We start from the raw sequence: 27,006 nt of genomic DNA, 5'->3' as shown, positions 1-27,006 counted from the left end.
TGTCAGGAAATAGAGGAGGAACGAGGGAAATCATTTTAGAAGAAGGTTAAAAAACTCTCATCATATAAAAAAAATATATATACCACCACTCTCACTGAGAACGACATGGAGCTGCACACAGACTTGGACAAAGCTAACGCATTCGCAAGATATTATCAAGAAGCTTTTAATCCCTCGTACAACTCTAAGTTCGATCAAGATAACTTTGAAAGAGTGACGCACTGGTTCAACAACTTCTTTAAGGACGGATGCGAGTGCAACACAGTACCAATAAATGACAAAGAATACGATGAAGCACTAACACACATCAAAGACACCGCACCGGGATACGACAACATTAAAGCCAAACTCATAAGAAACCTAACTCCAGAAACCCACGAATTGATTAGACAATCAATGAACAACTGGTTACTCAGCATGAACATCCCCGACAATTGGAAGAAGGGTATAATTATACCCATTCCAAAAAACAAACTTGACAACACTCAAACACAGAATTATCGATCAATAACATTACTTCCAGTGCTTAGTAGGGTCTTCGAACGCATTATCCGAAACAGACTCCAAACAGAAATCGGACAACATATTCCAGCCTATCAATTCGGATTCAAACCAGAAAATTCTACGATCCATCCCCTTTTTGTTATGACCAACAATATTCAAACCACCAGACTGAATAACGGAACATCGGCCTGTCTCTTCATGGGCATTAATAAGGCCTTCGACAGCGTCTGGCATAAAGGACTGTTATATAAACTCCATAGGCTAAAAACCCCAAAATACTTACTCTACACAATAAAGAACTTACTGGAAAACAGACAACTGGAAGTACGCATCAATACTACACTCTCCTTTCCATTCTCCCCTGCTCAAGGTCTGCCACAGGGGTCGCCTCTATCGCCCTTTCTATATAATGTGTACTGCCATGACATTTACAACCACAACCTTCCCAATATGAATCAAATAAACAAAACTGCCTACATATTACAATACGCAGACGATACAGCACTCATTACACACGGCAAAACCACTACGAAAACAGCGGAAAAACTACAGTCTCTGACGGACGCCACGATGAAATGGTTCTACAGATGGAGATTGACTCCGAACCCAGCAAAGAACCAACTTCTACTAACAAACCACAGAATTACTCATAACTCACCGACAATAGTCTCAGACGGACACCCAACTAAACCTACCAAACACATTAGATACCTAGGACTAACAATCGATTACCAATTCAAATTTACAAAACACGTACAAAACATGAGGGCAGAAATTAAGAAAAGGACTAAATATTTTCGACTACTGACGTACAAAGACAAGGGAATATCCACAAAGACAGCTACAATAATATATAAATCCATCTGTAGATCGTTACTGGACTATGGACACATAATAAGAGCTAACTCCACAGAAAAAACTAAACGACATATACAAGCGACGGAACAAATCGCACTAAGACTAATAACCAAAATACGCCATCCCGAGAATCCACTATACAACCCATCCAACGACCTACTGTATCAACGCACTCATATGAAAAGAATAACAGACAGACTGCTACACATACAGACGAAATGGAAAAACAACCCCGTCAACTGGACAATACTGACACCACTTTGCTTGACTAGACAGACCAAACAAGCGCAGTTCCGGTTCCCCAACAAAACCCTCTACGAAACATATGAAGACATGTAAATACATGTCAGAAGAAAGAAACTTCTTCTTATAGCGAAAACAAAAAACACAAGTTTGTGAGGGACTTCTTTATTTGCCAACGATTGAGAATGGAATGCCCCTCGCAAGGTGTTGGAGTCATTCCCCGGGTATCTGTTTTTCCCAGCCAATAAACCTGCCATACCATCCACATTCTTCCCACGCTTACATCCCTCAGTTATTCCTTCATCACACCCCATATGATAAAAACAGACCCTCTTTATCTTTTAACGTAACGATCTACTTTTACAAGTACAAGTTTAGTCCATTTCCAAGGGAACACTCATAGGTGCTTGTGACATACCACATATGCCCAAGGATAAGATATAACACTATCCTTGCAAGGTGGCAGGTTTATTGGTTGCTTTGAGTGAATTAATAACTAACCCCGTGTCACTTTACTTTATGAAAGCTCACATACATATAGTTAAAGACACTAACAAACAGTAAAACAGGCTGTAATTACGGGCGGAAAGACCAATAGGGTCAATAGCCCATTTCTTCTTTCTCTTTGTTTTGAAGAAATAAATGTGTATTATATATAACGAATTTATTCCAGTTAAATTTACCACACTGTATATAATATATGTCGGAATAGAAGGGCAATCTCCTTTGGAAGCCATACTGAGAAATTCAAAACACTCAATTAATACTTGATTATACACTGACTTTCAAAAAAACCGCAACACCAAGAAGAACATATCGTACACGTTTGAAATTCTGGCATTACGTTGGGTCGGGTGATAGATAAAAACGATCAAAATATCAAAAGAAAATTATTGTGAATAAGTGAAAAAATTTAATAATAATTTAATAATGGGTGGTATCTCCTCTTAAATTAATACATTCCTGTAAGCGACGTGGCATGCTTAAAATTAAATTGTCAATATCTTCCTGTGGTATTGTATCCCAAGCAATCTGCACCTGCTCGCAGAGTTCATCTATGGTCTCTGGGGGGCGAGCTAAACGTTGAAGTCTCCGACCCATTATATCCCATACATGCTCTATTGGAGACAAATCTGGAGACCAAACTGGCCAAGGAAAGTATCCACATTTTCAGCTTCCAAATACCTCAAAGTATCGTTGGCTATATGCAGTCGCACATTATCCTGTTGAAATGTGCTTCCAGGATGGTCGTGCATGTATGGTACAAGAACCGGTTCTAAGACATTATTAATGTACCTCTGAGCATTTAATCTATCATAAATGAAAACAAGAGGAAACCGACTACCATACTGGATGGCACCCCAAACCATGACACCTGGTGTTAAACCAGAATGACGCCTTTCCCAAAAAGTCCAAATTTAATCGCTCTCCTCTGCGCCTTCTAACACGTAATCATCCATCAGATCGCCATAAAAAAAATCGGCTCTCATCACTGAACACGATTCTTCTCCACTCATCCACCCATTGCACTCTCAGACGACACCACTCCAGTCGGGCCACCCTGTGGTTTCGTGATAATGGAAGCCGACGCATAGGACGATATGAATTTAGTCCAAAACTTCGAATTCTGCGATACACGGTACTAAGGGAGACCCTTCGATTTAGGGTGGCTACCCAGTTAGCACCAAGAGACGGAACTGTTTCAAACGGGGCGCCTATCGCTGAACGACGAAGTCGCCGGTCTTCGCGTCGGTTCGTCATTCTTGGACAGCCACTACCACGATGACGATTTACTGACCCATCGTTAGACCAATCTCTCCAAGCTCTTAGCACTGTTGATGCGTTTCTGTCCAATTTACGTGCAATTTCGCGGCAAGGTAAACCTGCCTAGTGCATACCAGCAATTCTTCTCCTTTCAAAGGGAGTTAACTGCCGATAAACTGCATTTTGGCGTACACGAGGCATTTTGCACTACCACACATTTAATATGGTACTAACAATAATACCTTTATCGCTATCCGCCTGTAAAAAAATTTGCAAAAAGATCGATCGTCACAAATAAAAAAGTAAAGAAAAACTTCATATCGCATTAAAATAAGAACTTGAAATTTTTATCATTTTTTTCTCTTTACAAGTCTAAAATCATACCGAAATTTCAAATACATACAATGCGTTCTTGGTGTTGTGGTTTTTTTGAAAGTCAGTGTATTAAAAGGGCGATAACTATACTTTGAACACTAGTTGATACAAAGTCATTAATCTAGATTCCTAGAACAATCGCAAAAAACTGGCACCAATTCACTCTATCACACTGACTGTCTCTTCCCCTTTTTTCTTTGGACCTCAGTCCTTGCCACGCTATCCTTTCTAATCTCTCCCCCTGGCCCCGTTCCACCCGACCCAGTTGTATTTCACACGCTGGGTCAGTTCTTTATCAAAACCTAAATAAGGTAGCCAAATCAGCCAGCCGCCCATAACTTATATTCAGTTGATTTCTGAAAACTCATCACCGACCCTTAACAAATCAACAGATCCCTTTATATTAACATTTATTATATACACGTTAAGGTGCCGACATACAGTAGCAGTCAAAACTAGAGAAACATTTCTTTTAGGAATTATACTTTCTAAATATTGCTTACATTTAAATTAATTTTTTATTATTATAAATGTAAACTGTAGTGGCGTAGTTTTAGTTAATTTTTATTATAATTCATCAACCAATTCATATATAACTAAAAAAAATCTATTTGGTGCGGTCAAAAGTAGAGAAAATTTTTTTTTAATTTAAAAATTAAATGTATTTAATCAATGTTTTGTTGCATCGCCCTTATTTAGTAAAACTGCACTACATCTTCTTTTCATGAAATCTAATAATTTATTAATTGTTTCCTGCTTAATCGAGTTCCAGGCATCTTCTAGTGCATTAAATAGTTCTTCCTTGTTTGTAAATTTATCTGGATGATCCCGTCTTATTTTTTATCTATCATGTCCTAGAGGTTTTCAATGGGGTTGAGGTCTGGACTCTGAGGAGGCCATTTCATTATACTGACATTATTGGTGGCAAAAAACTCTTTGATAATTTTGGCGATATGCTTTGGATCATAGTTATGTTGAAAAATTTATTTAAGAAACATGTTATCTTCCTCATACGGTAACATAACATCTCTTATTATTTCTAAATACTTGTGTCGATCCATTATTCCATCAATTTTTACAATTACTCCCGTACCAAATCCAGAAAAGGACTCCCAAACCATCATTCTACCACCACCAAATTTAACAGTGCCTTTTGTGAACTTTGAATTATACCTTTCGTTAATATGATGTATGTACTGAATACCATCAGATGAGAATAAATTAAATTTACTCTCATCGGAAAATAGTGCCGTTTTCCACTTCTCATTCGTCCAGTTTAAGTGTTATCTTGCGAATACTAAACGGGCCGCTCTATTTTTCGCCGAAATGAAGAGTTTTTTTGCAGATCTCTTCCATAAAGATCATTTTCTCTAAGTCGACGTCACACAATACTAGATGGTATTCCTAGCTGCCCATTTTCACTGCAGATATCCACCGCTGTTTTCTTCGGATTTTCTCTGGAGGTTCCTACCATTCTTCGATCGTCACTTTTTGTGGTTTTAGGAGGTCGGCCAGATTTGGGAAGAGTAGTTATCGTTCCCCGTAAATGAAAGCAACGGATAATTTTATTTATAATACATCGATTTAGATTCAATTCGCGCTCAATATGCGATTGGTTCATACCTGATTTATATTTGGAAATAATTAATTTTCTCACATCCAAACACACAGGTTTTCCTCGAGGCATATGGGAAATGATTGTATTTGTATATATAGCAATTATAGTTAAACATACAATGATTTTTAAATACAATTTGAGAGCAATAAACGCATGTTTCTCTACTTTTGAATGCCTATGAAAAAATTTTGTCATATAAAAAAATGTGATAAGAGTATTGTTCATGTTTTTCTATTAAATTGCTTTACTTTAAGCCGTAAGTGTTCCAAAATATATCTTTGCTTTAGTTTATTTTATTTCTTTCAAAATAAATTCGACAAATATAAATGTCTCTTTACTTTTGACTTCTACTGTATATGTTTTATTTAAAATTACAACGTCGGAGAAGCCAATTATCTTTATACTGGATTATAGTTTTTAAGGAAACTTGAATGATTTTTGAACGTAAATTACGTGATAAGGTGTGTCCATTAAAATTTGAAATACCCTGTATATCGCTGGAGTCAAATTATATATATATATATATATATATACAAAATCTTTATCTCTGACGAAATGGGCTATCGACCTTTTGGTCTTTCTGCCCTTGAGTGTATACATTTCATTTTAGGGTCTCACTATTTGCAATTTTTCTTAAACTAGGTGTTGTGTAAGTGGGACTAATGCAGGGGGTAAGGGAATAAGGTGTTAGGACAGGGTTTATGTTTGGAAGTGTTCTAAGAGGGTGTTTGTGGGAGAATGGAAGCGTGATTGTCTAGTTTGTCTTGTTAGGCACAGTGGGGTCAGTAGTGCTAGATTGTGAGGATTGTTTTTCCATTTTGTTTGGATGTGTTGTAGTCGTTCCGTTATTCTTGTCATGTGCGTGCGTTTGTATAATAGTTGGTTAGATGGGTTGTGTAGTGGGTTTTTGGGGTTTCTTATTTTTGTGATATTTCGTAGGTCTTTTCCGGTGCGTTTGCTCTTAGGATGTGTCCGTAGTCCAGGAGTGGTCTGCATATGGATTGGTATATTTTTGTTGCAGTCTTTGTGCTGATCCCTTTGTCTTTGTATGTTAGTGACCGGAAATGCTTTGCCCTTTTGATTGTTTCTGTTCTCATGGTCTTTACATGTTTAGTGAACTTCAGTTTGGAGTCGAGTATCATTCCTAGGTATTTTACGTCATTCTTTGGTTCTGTTACTTGTCCGTCCGCTGTTATTATTGGGGAGTTTGGTTTAATTCGATGGTTTAACAATAGAAGCTGGTTCTTGCCAGCATTTGGTATCAGCCTCCATACGTAAAACCACTTCATTGTTTGGTTAGTAAGTGTTTGGAGTCTTTCTACAGCCTTCTTGGTGTTTTTGTCGTGTACTATAAGCGCTGTGTCATCCGCGTATTGTAAAATGTATGCTGCTTTGTCTATGTGGTCTTTGTCCTGAAGGTTATGATTGTATATGTCATGGCAGTATATGTTGTAGAGTAGAGGAGAGAGTGGAGAGCCCTGCGGTAGGCCTTGTTGTGGGGAAAAAGAGAACGATAGAGTATTGCCTATACGAACTTCTAGTTGTCTGTTTCAAGGATGTTTTTTATAGTTGTTATCAAGCATTTTGGTGTTTGTAGTTCGAAGAGTTTGTACAACAGTCCTTTGTGCCAAACCGTATCGAAGGCTTTGTTGATGTCCATGAATAGGTTTGCTGATTTTCCTCCGTTTAAGTGTGTCGTCTGTATGTTATTCGTTAGGACCAAAAGTGGATGGATTGTCGAGTGTTTTGGTTTGAATCCGAATTGATATATTGGAATGTGTTGTCCGATTCGTTTTTCAAGTCTGTCCTTTATGATGTGTTCGAAAAGTTTGCTGATAGTAGATAGTAGGGTGATTGGCCTGTAGCTTTGGGTTTTAGTGTTGTCCATCCCATTTTTTAGAATGGGTATTATTATTCCATTCTTCCATGTTTGCGGTATCGTGTTGTTCATAAGACAGTTATTTAATTGATTCCGGATTTCGGTGTGCGTTTCTGGCGTCAGACCTTTTAGTACTTTGCTCTTTATTTTGTCTTTTCCAGGCGCTGTGTTTTTAATTTTGTCTAGGGCTTTGGCATATTCTTCGTCCGTAATTATCTCGTGTCTAGGGTTGGTTTGTTCGGTGAAGTAATTGTCATACCAGCGGTTTACTCTGTTCCAGTTATCTTTATCAAATAGTGGATGTTCCTTTCTGCTGAAGGCTTCCTGGAAGTGTCTCGCAAATGCATCAGCTTTGTCTTTGTCTGAATGATGTTCGGTTCCGTTTTCGTTGATTGTTCCAGCTGAGGTAGTCCTTTTGTATCTAGATATTTTTTTGATTTTTTGCCAATATGCTTTTCCTTGCCCGTTCTCAATTTCTTGACAAGTTTCTATCCATTTGTCCTGTCGGTACTGGTCGATCAGAGTCTTTATGTTTCTATTTAGGTTGTTAATAGTTCTTTTTAAGTCGTTTTCTTGATTTTGTGTGTAAAGTCTGTAAAGATCCTTTTTATGTTTGATTAGCCTCAGAATGAATTTTGGGAGGGTATGTTGATAGTAAACTTTTTTCTGTTTGGGTGAGTGTGTTTCTATTGCTATTGACAGTTGCTGCTGTATATCTTCCATTGAAGTAGGTTGCGTTTGCTGTTGAATGTAATCGTGCATTTGTTTTCTTACTTTATCAATGTCTGTTTTGTCGAGGTTAGTTTGTCCATTGTCATGTTTTGGGTCGGTTGTGCGTTGTGTATCTTGAATGTGTATGTTGAAAGTCATGGCCAGATGGTCTGATCCTAGTTCATTAGTTAGTTTGACGTCATTGATGCTATATATGAGGTTTCTTGTGTAAAGTAGTACGTCTGGTGTTGTGTCTTCATTTTCTGGCATCAGGAATGTCGGCGGTGTCGTATGTTTTATAAAGTCTGAGTTATCTAAGAAGGTGTTAAGGTGTTTTGTTTTGTTCCTATTAAGGTTGAGGTCTCCCACAATTAATGCATATTTGAACAGACATGCCTTAGTGAATATGTTCTGTTCTAAGTTAGAATGTGGGTGTATGTAAACAAGAAAGATGTGAATTTTATCGTCTGCATGTGGTATAGTGAAGTGGAGACATTCGTTTAGGGGATTGTTTAAGGAAGGGGGGTTTGCTTTCTCAAGCTTAATGTTTGGCTTGAGCAGAGCTGCTGCGCCTCCTCTGGCATTCGAGGTTGTATTGCCGTGTCTGCACATGTACTGCCAGTCTCTGTATGTTGGTGTTTGTCCTTGTTTCGTCTTTGTCTCTACGAACATGCAACCGTCAATATTGTTATATTCTACGTAATTGTATATCAGGTGTTTTCGGTGGTACAGTCCGTTGATATTGGCATATATTAGGTTTAGATTGAATGCTCTATGTTTGTCGTATTTGTTCTTGTGGGAGTCAAATTATAATAGTCGAGAATAAGTGCTCCTGAAGCTTGAATCTAAATGAACAAGTTATGACAGATCCTCTATTCACTAAATTACTCTATTAACTATAAAAAGTATTTTCCAAGTTATTATATGTTCACACAAGTGTAAATTAATTAAAATGTTTAAAACAATTAAACCTTAACCGCTTTTCTTTTAGGAAGCCAAAACAGATGCTAAATTTTCCTAATAGTTCTTTTAATGTTGTACTTAAGATAGTGAACCCTGTGCGGGATAATGAGTAGTAGTTCCTGAAAGAAGCAAAAGAAAGCATTCCCGGACGGGTGATAGCACATGAAAGTATTGTATTGTCCTGTGATAACCGTGTAAACCCTGAATCACTGAAGGGTTCCTGATCAATTTCTACTAAGAAGTCCGGTGTGTGAGAACAGTGGCCACTAGGAGCAAGTATGTTATTCGCCTAGGCCATTGTTTATTAATGATAATATACACTTGGTGTATAACTGTGCGTTGATGATCATAATATGATATTATTGAAATCCTCTGTACTTGCCTGTTGGTCAGGGTGCTGGCGCCGTTCCTTCGGGTGTCGTGTCTTGTAACTTGGAGGTGTTACATGCGGCCTGAATGAAACGGATAGGTTGGAGATGACCAGTGAAAAGTAATCCTCTACTGTTCCCGTTGGGATTCTACCTTTTGGAAACAGGTGCGAGTCCAGGGGAGCCCATACTTATTTTAGGGGGGCACTAGCCAGTTGTCGAAGATATTATTATTACTATACGTAAACGCTTGGATCTGATGTGAGGTATTAGAGCGAGGATGTCTAACATACCTAAACAAGGTAGCCACGGTTAGAGTAAGGAGCTACACAACCCCCAGTGAGTATGCTTTGTTTCGTGCTGCCTTACAGTACAGTAATTGTGGATTATACTTTTCATGTGTTACTCATACTTAACGGGAGATCATGCTGCTGTGGATAAAAATACATTGTGATGATCCGAAGAAAGAATAATTCCTGCAAGGTAACCAAACCTGGCCAAGTATCAAACCTTAAATTCTCCTGAATTTTGCAAATGGTGGATGTATGAAATTCTATAATTTCTGTAAGCCTAGTTTTTGTTTAGTTTCTTTGTAGTTTTAAGCTTATATTTTGGACAATTTAAGTGTTGATATCCTATTTTCGGTAGCTACATTTTTTTTACATATGACACTTTTAAACAAACAATTACTTCCCAAAACACATCCTCTACTATCTATAGTATTTTTTAAGAACATCAAATACACTGGCGAGCATAAAATTCGGGTCACTTCGAAATTTTCAAATATAAATGTATTGAAAGAGAAGTGATATTTTTCGCTGGCATACCGGCATTGCTTCATGAAATTTCGGATCATTGGGAAAATGTTTACGGTTCTGCATGGTTCTACCATGGAAAAAAAAGATTCATAAAATACCTTCAATATCTATGCATCCTCTTTATCAGTTGCATTCAATTGTTGTTCACTTTAGGCGAATTGGTTAAAGGTGTTCTCTTTAACTTCAAGTTACGCTAACAGTAGAAAGGCACAAAGTACCAATTAATAGTGTGATTGCAGCAAGCAAGAATTGTAGCCGCTTTAGAAGATGGCAGAGGGCTACGTGAAACTGCCAGAAATGTCGGAGTTAGCCTTTCCAATGTTCAATGCATCTTTCAACGTTACGCAGAAATGGGGTTGCTCACAAGGAGACAAGGATCAGGCCGCAGAAGAGCAACCACAGCTAGGGATGACTGATTTTTGGTATCTGCAGTTTTGCGGAATCGCACCGAGACCGCAGTTTCACTGCGAAGTCATCTTGAAGAAGTAAGAAACGTTAACGTCAGTGAATGGACGGTACGTAGGCGATTACACGCTGCCGGATTATCCTCTCGGAACAGGGTTACAGGACCTCCACTTTTTCGCGTTCATCGAATTGCTCAATTACATTTTGCCCACGAACACTTACTTTGGACTTTGGAAGACTGGAGTGCCGTATTGTTCTCAGATGAATCTCGATTTTGTCTTACTGGTTCTGATAGACGTGTGAGAGTGTGGCGACGGCCAGGCGAGAGGTATGCCCAAGCATGTATAGCCGAACATCTTCCATTTGGTGGAGGATCAGTTATGGTCTGAGGAGGAATCTCTTCTAATGCCCGTACGGAGTTAGTTTTCATTCAAAATGGATCCCTAACTGCGCACAGGTACTTGCTGGAGGTCGTGCAAGATCATGTCATGCCGTTCATGGGGTTTCTGGGGGATAACTCGATTTTTATGCAAGACAATGCTAGGCCTCACGTTGCAAGAATCGTGACCGCTTACATGGATGAGGTTCAAATACGGAGATTTGACTGGCCTGCGCGAAGTCTCGACCTAAATCCTATAGAACATGTTTGGGACGAGATGGGAAGACGTCTTCGCAGTCGTGTACCCGCTCCAAGAACGGCTAGGGAATTGCGAGAATTTCTTCAAAATAAAATTATGGGAAAACCTACCCCAGGATGTTATTCGCAACCTCATTGAAAGCATGCCCCGACGCTTGCAGGCTGTCATAAGCGCTAGAGGGGGAAATATGCGATATTAATGTCTTGTGTTAATATGTTAATGTGTGTTAATGAGTTTTTTTTCGGTAGCACAAAATTGTGTTCAAAAATGTTACAGTGCTTGGGTAATGGACACCTGTACAATACATCGGTTATTTGGGTACAGGATCGTGTTTTTTTTTACAATTTACCCTTAACAAGGTTAAAGAACCTCAGAATCGATAAAGGCTATCCTTTTTTATTTTTTTGGAAGTTAGGAAGGCAAAAATTTCGAAAATACTAAAGTGACCCTAATTTTATGTTCGCCAGTGTATATTATTGCGATTTCTAATTGGTATTGACGATCACAATAAAATGTATGTGTAATGGAAAAATGTAGAGCAATTAAAAAAATATATATAATTACAGCTAAATTAGTTGTACTCATTTCAATATAGGTTTAATATAGAGGCACCATATAAGGAAATACTTTGACCATCAGAAATATAAATATTCATTTTATTGTATGTTGTTATACCGATAACATTCTTTTGGGGGTGCAGAAAAGTAAAGCAACATTTTAAATGATCCAAAATATTTAAACAATTTTTGCTTTGATATTCATTTCAACTGTAAGTTTGTGTCAGTAAACATGCCTAGAAGAAAACATTCGTCTTTAGAAGTAAAAGAAGCTATTGTTCATTTACATGATAGTGGTCAAAAGCAGAGTGAAATTGCAAAGACGTTTAACTTAAACAAGACCATTGTTTCCCGAATTATTAAACAAAATCGTGTATTTGGGGATAGTCTGGCCAAGAAAAAATCGGGAAGGTCCAAAAAATCCAATAGATATGAGGACAAACAAATTATAAAATTTACAAAAAGTGAACGTTTTAGTGGCTCTAATAAAGTTAAACGTCGCATATCTGAAGAACTTGGAATTGAAGTCACTTCAAGGACTATGAAGAATAGATTGATAGAAGCGAAGTTATATGGCAGAAGATCAGCCAAAGAATCTCTGTTATCAAAAAGAAACAGACGGGCTCGCCTCAGTTTTGCTAAATCACATTTGCATTGGGCAGAGAACGACTGGAAAAAAGTCATTTGGAGCGATGAATCAAAGTTCTGTTTATACAACAGTGATGTCATGGTCTATGTAAGACGCCCTAAGGGTGAAAGGCTTAATCCTAATTACACGTGCCCCACAGTCAAGCACGAAGGCTCAATTATGATCTGGGGCTGTTTCTCGGGCTATGGTGTTAGTCCACTCCACAAAATAGAAGGCCACATGGATAGGTTTCAATATAAGGACATCTTGGATAACCAAATGGTGCCATATTCCAATGCAGTTATACCCTTACGACATATTTTTCAACAGAATAATATTCCTAAGCATGAGTCAAAACACGTAAAGGCCTGGTTTAGGAGAGAAAATATCAATGTTATGGAATGACCTTCACAATCTCCTGATCTCAACCCGATCGAAAACTTCTGGGAAATTTTAGACTAAAAGATCCAGAGAGAAGTTACATGAGTACCGATAAATTATTTGAAACACTGAGAGAAGCCTGGCGCAGCATGGATCTCATAATATGAAAACTAATAAGGTCAATACCCAACGGATGCCAGAAGGTCATTAAAAAAAGTTTTTTTTTTACAAAATATTAAATAATACTGTTTTTAGTTCGTTTTTCAGAATAAATGTTCACTTTCTTTGAGAGTTGCTCTACTTTTTTCCACCCCTAAATGCATGTTATAGGTATAAAAACATGCAATAAAATAAATGTTGATATTTCTGATGGTTAAGTATTTCTTTATATGGTACCTTTATATTAAACCTATATATTGAAATGAGTACAACTAATTTAGCTGTAATTATATAATTTTTTTTTAATTGCTCTACATTTTTCCACTACTGTAGCTCCGAGGTGAATTAGAACCTTTACAAACATCTCTTTATTTTAATTTATTCAAATTTAATCATTTATGTTTCCGTGTATGATACCTAAAATATTTTAATTATAATTTTTGTAAGTGTAAAAGATAATATAAATAAAAAAAGTTGTACAGTGAGAATTTATTTCTTTTGCTAATGCATTCTGAATAATGCTCACACATGATTTAAACTCCAAAATGATTCTCTTAATTAAAATGTGCCGAGGTCTTTAAAATCATCTATGCAATTGAGTATATTTGGAACAAATCCTAAGCACCATTTTATACGTAGATATGTTTATAATAGGATGAGTCGTAAAATTTTCATAAAAGAATAGATAGAGCAAGTATAGAATTGAAGTAATACTAAAACTAAGAAGTGTCTCACATGTAAAGAATCAAAGTTTTAGGTAAAAAAAATTAAATCTCACGTTTACCAAAACTACAACTTCTTAAATCATCTTCGGCATTTATAGAATCTAATTAGTATAAGCAAAATGCTATTATTTTTCATATTTATCAAAATAAATATAAAAATAAATATATTTGCAAAAATGCGGCAGTAAAAAGTATTCGTATAATTCTTATCATTTGACATTGTACAACGTGGCCCAAATAAAATTTTTTATTGCATTATCTCGAAAATATAAAAATTAAGTCAAAAAGTGTCTTACAAAATGTCAATGATTTTTAGAGGTCCTTTATGACATAATAATTTGACATATACAGGGTGTAACACTTTTGCGCTATAAATATCAACTTCGTTATTTTAAACGGAACTCATTATTTTTTTATATTTTTGGATTCTTCATCAAATTTTAGGGCCACTTTATGTAATGTATGTAAATTATATAAGTACTTTATGTTAAAAATTTCCCATTTCCCCATTATTTCGGAAAACTAGAAAATTTTGACATCAGCAGGATATTACGCAAATGGATACTGTGCCCTAACTATTGCGAATATCGAAATTGGTCTTCTGGGGCTGCAATGGGACTTAATAAGTTAGGTTTTGGCTTATTTTAATTTGATACAAAACTTTTTGCAATCACCGAAATATGCTCCCAAAATTGCATTATTTCAAACGTCAAAAACTTGATTATTTCAAATAGAATGGCCTATACATTTGTTCGTCAAATGATACCCAACTTAATTGCTTACAACTTTGTTATACAGGGCGGCCCATTTACAGCAGTCCACTTGAAATATTTTGAATGAAATTGTTTTCTTTAGAAAACCTCGAGACAAGTTAATTTTACTTTTAAGGGGGCATTTCTAGATCATAAATTCGTAGGTGTAGAGTCATCCCTTAACCGTGAAGGTAACCCTTTCAAAAATCTGAAATGGCATGGGGAACAAGTGGCACATCAGATTAAAGGAATATCAAATCTTTTTACAAATATGCAAAATATTTTTTGCTACGCCTTTAAATATTGTAAAAAAAATGTATTAAAACATTAGCAAAATAAATCGAAAAAAATTATTTAAACTTAACAATAATAAACTCACAAATATTACAAAAAATTATGTTTATCATCGAATTCTTAAGATAAGGTTATGAGTTTTGTTAACACTGAACGGGTAGTTTTGTTCCAATTTTATAATGATCAGAATTGTACCGTGAAATTTGTCGGTTCATCCAACGATTCAAAGCATCATGATTTACAACACTGCAGAGAGGATTTAAATTTTCACCAACTAATTTAAAAACAGTGAAAAATCCCAAAAAACTGCAAGAATTTTTAATGGAACACATTCCGATAGGAATGTGAGCCATCCCTCCTTGACCAAATTAATATTTGAATTCATGGAGACTGTATCCATCGCTAACAAAAAACACAAAATGCAATACACCGTTATCTACGAAATTGCATAGCTTGTAAGTTTGGGACATATTTGACTGGATTCTGTAGATCAAGAAAATTTATTTCAAGCCCCGAGAATTAGAAGCAACATCGGGTATTTCACATAGTAGTATTCAGAGGATCTTGAAAAAGCATAATTTCCATTCCTAGAAAATGTATCTCATTCATGCGGTTAATGAATATGATTCAGATAGTCACATACAATTTTGTGTCCTGATGAGTGAAAGCATTTTGATCAATCCCAATTTATTATATTCTACGTGCTTTTTTGATCAATATACAGGGTATTTCAGAATTATGGTGACAAATCGATAGAGGTAACAGATTATTGAAAAATAAATATAGTTTACTTAATTAGAGATTGTCTTAAGATCAGTCATTTCTGAGATATAGGGTATTAAAATTCTACGTTTTTTTCTTTTTTTTTAGTTTTTTTTAAAACTACTGGAACTATTGAAATGAAAATTGGTGTATCTTTGTTTCGTAATCCGATAAATTTGATGGGCACAATTAAAATTTTATACATAATAGAGGGCGCTAGTTATACGTGTATCATTACATATTTTCATCAAAAACTTTTTTAAATTTAGATTTATCGGTAAGAGTTCAAAAATATTAAAGAACTCTCAATTCTGCATGAAAAAGTTACTCTTAGTAAAACACTCTAAAGTGAACGGTTGTTCAGAAAAATGACAATTATTGTCATATCGACTTTAAACGCTTTAAAACAAAAGTCTGAAGTTTTTCTATCATTGCTTTTAATACTACCTAATTACGATAAAATAAACACTAATATTACAACAAATGTTTAAATTGATGACCTCGTTGGTCAATACATAAGTTGCACTGCCGTAGTAAATTTTGTTGTACCCTTTGGAAAATTCCTGGGGTATTCCGAATCATATCAAAAGCATTGAAAATTCTTTCACTTAGTTCTTTAACATTTATTACTGGTTTCGTGTACACTAAACCCTTCACATGACCCCAATGAAAATAATCCAGGGGTGTCAAATTAGGGGAACGAGGAGGCCATGCCACTGGACCAAACCTACCTATCCAGCGTCTTCCATAAGCCTTATAAAGATTATCTCTTACTGCTCTGAAAGAATGAACTGGGGCACCATCATGCTGATACCACATTTTGCTGCGTACTACTAGTAGCATATCCTCCAAAAGCTCTGATAAATTATCATATAAAATTTGTCAATATCTGTTTCAATTTAAATGATGTGGTAATACAATAGGACCTGGTAAATGGTTACTACTACTCCAGCCCAAATATTGACTGAAAAGCGATGCTGGTGGTTTTCAGTGTGCGTCAAATGAGGATTTTCTTCGTCCCAAATGTGGCTATTCTGAATGTTAAAATATCTGTCCCTACTAAATTGCGCTTCATCGCTAATAGTATCAAATTGGCAGAATTCTGATTTCTTGCAATGCGCCGAATGTGCCAATGGCAAAAACTAATTCGCTTCGGGTAATCATCAGAGACCAGTGCATGCACTCTTTGTGGATAATATGGATGTAAGAGTTGTTTGTTCAAAGTTCTTCAAATTGTCGAATTTGAAACTCCCAATTCATTAATAATTGCCCGAGTACTCGTGGACGGTTAATTTTCAATTCTTTGGAGGATGTCCCCTTCTACACGTCCAAAACGAACTCTTCTTAGTGCACTAGCATCATGCCTATTAAGCAACAATGTACCAATTTCACGCAAGCGTCTAACAATTGCTGGAAATTTTGCCCTAATAGAATGTCGTCGAGTAGGAAATCTTTCTTGATAAATTTTTTCGGCTTCCCTTGAGTTACCTTGAGTTTCACCATAAATAAGCACCATATCAGTTAACTTCGGAAAAGTGTGCTCCATTTTATAGTACCTTCTAACGCACAATGATTTGTTACGCGTCAAAAGGAATAACTTCAAATGTTGCGAAACAAAATTTAATAATACTAATTTTTACGATTTTAAATTTAAATTGAATTTGACTTTTTCAAAACTGATATTCGACTCTATTATTACACAATAAATTTTATGCGCATTGCAAACCATTACTACTGTCAATCAATTAACAGTTTATAATCATGTTATGAATTTATTTTCTTTGGGGTCATGAGTAAACGAGCTAGTGGAGTTAGAGGTCAAATGTGCCGTTTTCGCACATCTGATAACGTTATTTTTTGGTCCGTTAACGTTATATTTGTCGTTCTGTTAATTTTAAGTATGGGGAAAATAGGGAGTTTTCGCACCGTTAACGTTATTTTAGTGATTTGTTGATTTAGCGGTGTATTGCGAAAACTGTATTTTGTCGTTACGACCAAATTAACATGGAGTCGTATGGCAAAAAGTTTGTCGTTACGTTAAAGTTGACGTTAAACGTATCTCCATCTCTCTCATGTGACGTTATTTTTGTCGTTCCGTTATTTCTTTCTTTAAAGGTGCATTGTGAAAACTATTGGGTGTTTTTTAAAGTTTTCGCACCGTAAATGTTATTTTTGTTATTTGGCGATTAAGCCATGAATTGCGGAAACTGTGTTTGTCGCTAAGACAAAATTAACATGGAGTTTTATGGCAAAAAGTTTGTCGTTATGTCAAGGAAGTTACGTTACCATTTCTCCCTGTGGAGTGGGCGTGCCTGTACAGGTCCGGGTTTTTCTGGAGCGCCTTGAGACAGGTCCGTACTTGGGGAACTTTTGTAAAGTGACAGGAGCGTGGAGTGGGTGCAAGGAACTCAAGGTAAGTAAACGAAAAAATTCTCTTTTAATTTTTATTAGCACATAATACAAACATAACAATACTATAAACTAGAAATTTTGCAATACATAAGTGAACTTTAAACTAAGACTGTCCGTGACGTATGTTACTAACTGAGACTAAAGTGTCCGTAAGGTAGGGTATCAAAGCTGTTTGATAAAATTTGTCGTTTGTCATCATCATAAAGATTTAAAACAACTTTACTTTGTTCAACGCTATAAATTTCATGATTATAAGAACGAATAGACCGTTGGGTTACCGACGTAATTTTAAAATTTTTTAAGCAGTCTACGTAATCGTTAAAGGTTAATTTGTTAAGGACAATAGTATGTTTCACTCCTTTCGCTTTTTTGGTAACCTTTCCATCTTGAATTTTAAAACTGTACATTTTTGACCCGAGTCCAACAAAATGAGAAATAATTTTTCCATTAGCCTCATCCTTCATTAATCCTAAAACTTTTTTATTTGTCGGAGGGATATTGTATGGATTGTTGGCAGGATAATCGGAGGTATCAAATTTCGTTAGATCTCTTTTTATGACTTCTTCATAAGCGTCATTACAACAGAGTTCGTAAATAAAACTGTCGGTGTCCATGTACATGAGCTTGCACCGATCAACTCCCATTTTCGGTAGCATGTACTCATAATGAAAATCGTACATGTATATTTTAGACAAGTCTAAAATTGCCATGCCTATGTACAGTGGTTTATTGAAACAGATTGTAGACTTTTTCAGTTCAATAATAACAAGGTTTTCATCTAGAATTAATCTGCTATGAAACCTAGGACTAGAAATAAAATTTTTTGCACCATAACGTCCTTCCCAAGATTTAACAATTTTAACTATGCGGTGCTTCCGAATATTTTCCATCGTTTTCCCAAAGACCGCGTTATTAAACAGCTTGAATAAATTTTTTTCAAAAGTTGATTGAGCATGTGTTCGAAACCCGTTATTTAGTTCAATATAGGATTTTAACCATGGTGACTGCTTAAACTTTAAAATTTTGTGAATTTTTGTCGGAACTAATCCATGTTTTAACATTTGCTTTAAATTCCTATAATGAACAATATAATTTTGTTTATGAAACAGAGTGGTCATTAATTTGGGTAATTTTGATTTTGGCGGTTTAAGATGTTCAGGTGCAAAAGGAAAGTCCTTATGCGTGTCATGTAACTTATTTGGGTACTGTAAATCTACCTGCAAAATATACCCTACGGGGGAATCGTCAGGAATAGTTAACACGTCAAAATTGGTATCTTCTATCCATTCGAAGCCTCCGTAAGGTAAAGGTTCACACATCGCCTTTCCGTACAAATTGTTCACATCTAGGTAAAGAAGGTATTTAGACGGTTTTAGAGGATCATAGTCAAACATGTACTTGTTATTTGCTTCTGAATATCTACTGCTACACACAGAAACACCACCACGAATACCTTTTTCAATAAACATTATTTGATCGATATCGTGTAATAACTCCAACTTGCATTTAGTGTACTTCAACATACAGTCCCAAGTATATCCGGGCAAGGTAAAATACCATGAAGGATCGAGATTATGAGTTGAAATACAATTTAATCTGAAATGTTCAAAAATATCGGCTAAAAGTATAACATCAGTTTTTAAATACAAATCTGAATATTCTCCCAAAGTCTGAATATTAAAAGAATCCCATACCTTCGATGCATGACTATATTTGTCATCATCAATATGCGAATCTTCTAGTTTATTATAGAAATATTCTTTGGATGGTAAAGTTTTTTCATCAAGTTTATCAATACTATCAATATAATCGTAGCAAAATACACCTTTACGCGTTAAGAGTTTAAATTTTTCTTCTGTCACATCTAAAAATTGACTTTTTAAAAGTTTTAAATTTTCGGGTTGCATCGATTTTGCAAGTTCATCGAGAGAAGCCCCCAAAAATCTATACGAATCAATATAGCGAAATTTAATGTCATTTTCTGTTACATGATGGGTGAATGAGATATATTTTTCTTTGTTAATAGGTAGTACACTTAAACATCCTTTTTTACATAGAAGTTTGATTAAAAAATGAGAATCGTATCCGGAAAGATTCTGGAAAATTATCGGCACCACAAATTGCTTACGAAAATTTAAATTGCATACTGAATGAGCAAATCCTCTGAAAATACCCGTGAAATGATCATGATCTCGAACAATTTCATCTTTAGGGGAAAACGGTTTTTCACAAATGTGGCAACTTTTAACCATTGTTAAATCAAGTTGGATGTTCATTGGAGTGTTTTTCTTTGTTTCATCATAAATAATTTTCGACAATTCAATCATTTCATTAACAAACCATTCAACACAGTTAGCACCTCGAAACATTTTGAACTGAGATAAAGATTCATTATATGCACATTTGATGAAATATCCTGCACTAAAAGGAATGTGTCTTTGATATTTACCTAAATCATTCGAGAAAGAAACGTTTTCCAATTGACTTTCGAAATCAGCATAAATAACAAATGGGGCTTTTTGTTGATAAACATGATTTTTAAACTCTATAAAGTCGTATTTGGGAAACGAAATATGACAGTCATTCAACTTAGTGCACAATACTTCATGTGTTAATAATTTTTGTTGGTTGGAAAAATAATTTAAACATCTATCACAAATAAATTTACGTTGTTTATGTTTGTTTAACTGACTGGATAATAATCGTGATAAATCTTTAATCCAGCAATAGTGATAGATAATATTGGCATTTTCTTCTTCTACTACTGCATCTGTGGGAGCCGGATTATAGTCATTTAATTTAGGATAATATTTGTTCTGAATTAAAAGCAAATTAATATGTTTGTTTAGTTTTTGAGGTGTTAATCTGACTGGAACTACTGCATAGAATGTTGTCGGTACCGTTGACATTTCTAAACCGTAAACATTTACCGATATGTCGTTTAATTTTTCAAATTTATATATTTTGTTTAAAGGCATAGGCATTTCTAAATTTGTGGTATTTAAAACAGTGCTGTAATGTGGATATGAAGTAATACGATTATTGTTATTTATAACAGGATAAATAGCACTAACAATCGACCAATAGAAACAGGCTTGATCGTCATTTTGAATATTAATGCAAGCCCGTTTCTTTGAAATTTCTTTAGGTAATTTGATAAAAGTTGAACCGCTACCCATTTCAAATTTATTAATATTAATTTCTAAATAATCGATTTTTTGTAAAGTAAAGCCTGAATCATGTTCCTGAAATTCTGACAGTTGGTTTAATACTTGATCTTTGATATTTTCGCGAAACCAGCCAAGTAAATTCGTTCCCACATCAATGATTGCATAGTTTGTATTAAAATAGAAAATGTTAATTATTTCCTTATCCGCAGATTTTTTAATAAATTCCCCACAAAATGTGGAACCTACCTTAATAACTGGATTTTGTTTTAAAAACTGTTTTATCCTCGTTTCAAATAAAAGAGAAGAATCGTTTAAGAATTGATTTATATCCTTATGCGTCAAATTAATAATAACATTCGATGTTACATTTTGATTGAAACATGAAACCACGTTTTCCCACGAAATCCTACTTTCACCATTACTTGTTTCTCGATTTAATCCCTCTATATTTTTTAGTTTTAGTCGAAGTAGTTTTTTAATTACATTTAATTGATGTAAATTTGTCTGCAATTTGCGGTGCATACGATATGATAAACCACCTTTACCGATTAAATTATTACAAAGGATAATCAATTTTTGCACTCGGTTCAACCAAACCGTTAGGTTTTTCTTACAAAATTTATCAGTTTGGTGTCTAATTTTTTTAAAACCTGTAATAACATCTAAGGATTTTTTCAACAAGTTACCGGGATCCATGATACACTACCCTTTATGCTGCTACTACTAATTCTTCAAGCCAAACAGATTTCGAATAAAATCAGCGGATTCGGATGTCCTATGTCTTTTGTTCCCCTAAAGACAAGGGCGTATTTTCCTTCGACAAACATATGCAGCTGCGGTTCAAACGTCTCAGTCACTCTTCGAGGGAGGAATACCACAGTGGTTTCCAAGTGTAATAAAATGTTTTTACCGTATTTGATATTCGAAAGTGTAGCTTTATACATCAAATATTTTTTCATTAATTGTTAAATCTTGTAGTTTAACGAGTGCTTTATCATTCTTTACAAGACACACTTGGTTTAGTTTTTCCAAATCCATTCTGTTTTAAAGTTTAAAGACTTTAGTCATTTACAGTTAAAAAAAAAACCTTTCACTTACGTTAAACACTGCAAATTCAAACACTGTAAAAACTTTTAAGTTTGACTGTCTGCAACAATCTCCTTTACTTCCACTCACGTTAACCACTGTAAATTCCAACACTATGAACCTTTAAGTTTGACTATCTGCAATAATCTACTTTACGATATTCCCAGATGGAATTATTTATACCTCTGCGGATGCAATCTTCCTTTAAATTAAAAGTATTGATATATTTCATCGGGAAAAATAAAGTGGTTTCATGTTGCAAATATAAATCATTTTCATGGGATTATGTAAATTAGTCTTTAATGCTAGAAAATATAGAACTTACATTCTACTAAATCATTCCCGGATAGAAGTACTGACACCCGTATATGGACTAATTGCATCATTCTCGGAGTGTTTTTTTTATTTACACTTTTTTGCAGATGCTATCTTCCTTTAAATCGAAAGTATTGGTATATTTCATCGGGAAAAATAAAGTGGTTTCATGGTACAAATATAAATCATTTTCATGGGATTATGTGAATTAGTCTTTAATGAAAGGAAATTTAAATCTTACATTCTTTTGAATCATTTTGAACTGGAAATATTAATTTTTATAGTTAATTTTAATATCCCCGCTAATCGAAACTTAAACGTAACAACGTAAAGTCTGCAAACAATATGGACACATCTTTTGCGATGACGGTGGACCATCTATATGAACGTGAACTTCAGGTCGATTGTAGTGAACGAAACATGGCAGTCTTATTTGCAGCTCATAATTACTAGTATATTCATAGGGTAACTTACTCCAAATATTTAGAAGATCTATGCAGCCTACTTGTTTCAAAAAATACTCGAGGGGAAGACATTTTAATTCTCCACTTTTCAATTGTTTAATATCTTTGCTTCCAATTAAAAAGTCAACCAAGTTTTGCGTTGTGTTCATCTTAGTCGTGTAACAGAAATATACTGAGGTAGTTAGAAAATTGTTAATATTTAAATATGAGATCATATTGGGGAGGGGCAAACGATATATAGTAAAAAAGCTTTATTTTTTCTATAAAAATTTTATTCTCTATTTAAATCCTGCACAACTTTGTCATAATAATGATATAGGTATTCCTTAAGGGCACTACTTAGTAGCATATTTTCCATACATTTATCGCAAACTAAGTTATACAATTCTAATAGTGGTTTTCTATTAACATTGTTTGCGATGCACCAAGGTTTAAGTAATGTAGGCTTTTTCTTAAGTTGTCTTGGGTTTTATTTCTGAGTTGTTACAATTAGGGGCTTACTTACTAACTTAACTAAGAGTGTGAAGGGTGTTCCTTCGATAAATGAAACACGACAAAGACAATTGTTTTATGTAAAAATGGACTGTATTAACTATGCACTTATCTCAAAAGAATGTAAGAATCTTGGTCTAAGTAACGAAGAATAGGGAGAATGCTTATTGGGCGGGTTACACGATATGATGCGGATCACATCCCGTCACCGACGTAGCTTTCACCCGACAAGACCACAGGAAGAGCAGAAAAAGAGAGCGAAAATTGCTCCGATTATCCCTTAAGTACTAACCCCGAAGAATTCCAACCAGGGGCGCACCACCACCAAGAGCCATTATAAGCTGTGGCTACAAGGAATCCCATAACTCGTGGCCATCTGAGGAATATCTATACTAATCGCTTTTCTGGGAATATTGCGGGTCCAACAAATTGACCATCAAAGCAATAGTCCCTATAGAGAAAGCTTCTTCGACTAGTAGCACATTCCCCAACCAAAGCGTATCCTTAGCTTTGGCCTGATGGGCCATATGGTCTGGCACCCAGATGGTATTCTCCGAATAAGTATCGCAGTACATGGGCGTAACTTAAGGGAATAAATGACAGTATACAATAAACCTAACATTAACAACAATAAAAAATAAATAGAAACAAAAAAAAAACAATAACTTAGAGTCCCTAACAAAGAGGATACTTGCGTTCCTTCACGACACTTCCGACACTTCACCGAATCGTCACCTCGAGAAAAAAGAGAGCGTCCCAGTTTCTCCAATACTTTAAATGCTACTTTCTGGGGCAATAAACCAGCGGCGTACCCTAACCAGAGACAGATTCCCGATCCGCCATGTGGCCAGCCATATCTGAACATCATAAACCATCCTTTGTCAGAGCCGTTGTCGACTGTCCTTCGACCCTCTTTCCTGGTTCTAACAAAGAGATGCTCGACTTTCTTTTACTTCATGCGGCTCTCAACCAAGGATAATTACTGGGAAAATTCCAGTAATGCTGCGAACCACATGAACTCAGTGATCATACACATGGGCGTATCATCAGGGTACCTCACTCTTTATTCCCCTAACCTAGCCTAAATTATAGTTACTTTATAATGTACATCCTCCTATTTGCATCTCGATTTGGTTAGACGGCAACAATTATACTTATTAATTAATATTTACAAAATATTGCAGCGATCTGACAAACGGATCCTACAGTAATTACATTTATTATATTGTAATAAGAAGTACAAAATTGTAGATCATTCAACATGACCAACCGTTGGCGAATAAGGTGAAAATCAATATGAAAAATTTGATGTACATCTTTTTCTGTTAAATAGAAACTTACAGAATATTTACAGTGAGTCACATTCAAAATCGTGCACTCATTTAAATTATATGACTTTTTATTTAAATCATAAACCTTGAAATAAACAATGCTTATTTTCATGACGATTGGTAACCCTTATATTGTGTTTTTAAAAATATCAACTAAATCCGTAAACATGAAGTTACCTTAGGCAGAAAAAAAAACATGTTACTGCTCGTTGTTGTTAGCTCTCAATCAAAATCGTGCTGCTGATGTGTTCGATGATTAAGTTATGGATATTTTTGTTGTACTTACAAATTTAATTAAACTCATTTATTAAGTGCCAATAGTTGATAATTTTGTTCAAAATTTGTTAAAAAGTTCTAAATAATGAGTGGGAAAAAGCAAACGACCATCGAAGAAAGAAAACTTGTAATTTTTCCTTATAATCAAGGAAAAAGTCAAAGAAAAATTGCCGAAATACTTAACAAGAGCAATACTACTATTCAGTCGATAATAGAACGGTACAAAAAGTTTAATCGTATATCCAATAAGGTCCGAGTTAGTCATAAGAAGAAGTTAACAGCGCAAGATGAACGTTGGATATTGAGACAAGTCTAATATAATCCAAAAATTAGTGCCCCTAAACTTGTAACTGACATCGAAATTAATTTAAACAAAGTGGTAAGTGCGGAAACTGTTCGCAGAGTTTTACGAAAAAATGGCTATAATGGCCGAATAGCAAGAAAGAAGCCTTATGTTAGTGAGAAAAATCGGAAGCTCCGTTTAGAATTCGCTAGAAGATATATGCATAAAGACTATGAGTTTTGGAAACACGTTATCTTTACCGACGAAAGCAAATTTAATGTATTTGGATCGGATGGTAAAGTTATGGTTTTTTTTTTTTGTAGAAGAAAACCTTCCAAAGGTACCCGATCTGGTGGTTTAGCGACCGGGTTATGTGGGATTCGCCCCTCCTCGCCAGAGAGGAAAGACGCCTACCCACTAAAAAACTCCCCTTTCTTCGTCCGGAGTCCCATCCGGTACAGCCGCAGGAGCATTCCGTCAGACGGGGGGCGAGGTGGTGTACTTCCGTTTGCACTGCCGAAGTCTTGTTAAATTGCTTCGTCAGCGCGGTCACGTAGGTTCCTCGCGTAGAGGCACTTTTCCCTCATTATAGATTCTAGCATACAAGAGACAGCGTTTCACGTGTCGCTATTTTTTATTAGCATCATCGCCACGTTCTCCTTCGTTATGCCTACCCCGCACGCGGCCTCAGCCCTCCTCCTGTGTTCCACAAACTCGGTACACTCGAACACAGTGTGCTCCGGAGTGTCCCGGGCATCGCAGTACCAGCACATGTCCGAATTAGCCTTGCCTATACGTTTCAGGTACGTCCCGAATGACCCGTGTCCGCACATGGTCTGCGTCACGTAGAAATTTAAGTTACCGAAACCGCGTTCGCACCACTTCCCTATGTCTTTCACAAATATCTTTACGTACCCATCGTACTCATCAAGTCTTATTTGCCACGCCCGCAAGAGCTCACGTCGCACAGTTTGGGCGTCCCTCCTCATAACCTCCCCGCGTCCTTACCTTTCGGATCTTTCCCAGATCAACAAGTCGATGGGCGGCATGCTCGCGAGAGCTTACGCCGCAACCGTTGAAATCGTCCTGTAGCCGCATATCACAAGTATCGAGAGTCGACGGTTGAGACTCTCCAGTTAACGCAAATGAACCTTCTTCTTAACTACGTGGCCCCACACCGCAGAGGCGTAAAGCACTACTGACGTACCGACAGCTACCAGAGTTCTTCTTTTCTCCGTGGAACAACCCCCAATCCTAGGCATTAGCTTGCTGAGCGCATTGATCACACTGCTAGCTTTCTCCGCAATCGCTTGCGTGTGCACCCCGAAGTTATAATCCCTACCGTAGCGGACGCCCAGATACCTGACGCTCTCTTGGCTGCACAGGAGGCCTCCCCCGATATCGACGGTAAGTTCCCTAACTTTTCTTCTCCCCGCTAGCATGACAGATTCGGTTTTCGCCTTGGAGACGGTAAGGCCCATTTCCTCTAATTTATCAACTACGCGACGTATCATCGTTCCGGTTTTTTCCTCCAAGATCGTCCTTTTCTTTCCTCGGACTATCACAGAAAGATCGTCCGCATATGCTATCAGCTTAACGCCGGGTGGGCACGTCATTTCCAAAATCTCATCAAAAAATACGTTCCACAGGGTCGGTCCAAGTACGGATCCCTGCGGAACGCCACAGCTCAATTCGAAGGAGGGGACGTCAGTCTCCTCCGCGACGATCTTTCTATCTTTAAGGTAAGAATCGACCAAATTGATCAGGTAAGTATC

The 27,006-nt window shown here is 36.1% G+C and overlaps 2 protein-coding genes across 2 annotated transcripts; both read right to left on the bottom strand.

Moving 5' to 3' along the window:
- Window positions 1-19,020: 19,020 nt before the first annotated feature.
- LOC136340490 (uncharacterized) lies at window positions 19,021-21,830 on the bottom strand. The gene is made up of 2 exons (XM_066284634.1): window positions 19,213-21,830; window positions 19,021-19,159 (listed from the first exon to the last, which is right to left on the bottom strand). The coding sequence occupies exons 1-2, from the start codon at window positions 21,678-21,680 to the stop codon at window positions 19,126-19,128; spliced, it is 2,502 nt and encodes an 833-aa protein (XP_066140731.1). The 5' UTR covers window positions 21,681-21,830; the 3' UTR covers window positions 19,021-19,125.
- Window positions 21,831-25,848: 4,018 nt separating this feature from the next.
- Window positions 25,849-26,220, bottom strand: LOC136340758 (uncharacterized). Its single transcript, XM_066285072.1, has one exon. It carries the CDS (start codon window positions 26,218-26,220, stop codon window positions 25,849-25,851), a length of 372 nt encoding a protein of 123 aa, XP_066141169.1.
- Window positions 26,221-27,006: the final 786 nt, after the last annotated feature.

The sequence above is a fragment of the Euwallacea fornicatus genome, chromosome 8 (assembly GCF_040115645.1).
Source record: "Euwallacea fornicatus isolate EFF26 chromosome 8, ASM4011564v1, whole genome shotgun sequence".
NCBI lineage: Eukaryota > Metazoa > Arthropoda > Insecta > Coleoptera > Curculionidae > Euwallacea > Euwallacea fornicatus.
Note: the sequence above shows the minus strand (reverse complement) of the source record. Positions and strands in the feature narration are given on the sequence as shown.

Coding starts and splice junctions, on each gene's coding strand:
- LOC136340490 (XM_066284634.1), bottom strand. CDS start 21,680: ATGGATCCCGGTAACTTGTTGAAAAAATCCTTAGATGTTATTACAGGT. Junction 19,160..19,212: donor TATTCAGAAGCAAATAACAA/GTACATGTTTGA, acceptor TTCTTTACCTAG/ATGTGAACAATTTGTACGGA.
- LOC136340758 (XM_066285072.1), bottom strand. CDS start 26,220: ATGAGGAGGGACGCCCAAACTGTGCGACGTGAGCTCTTGCGGGCGTGG.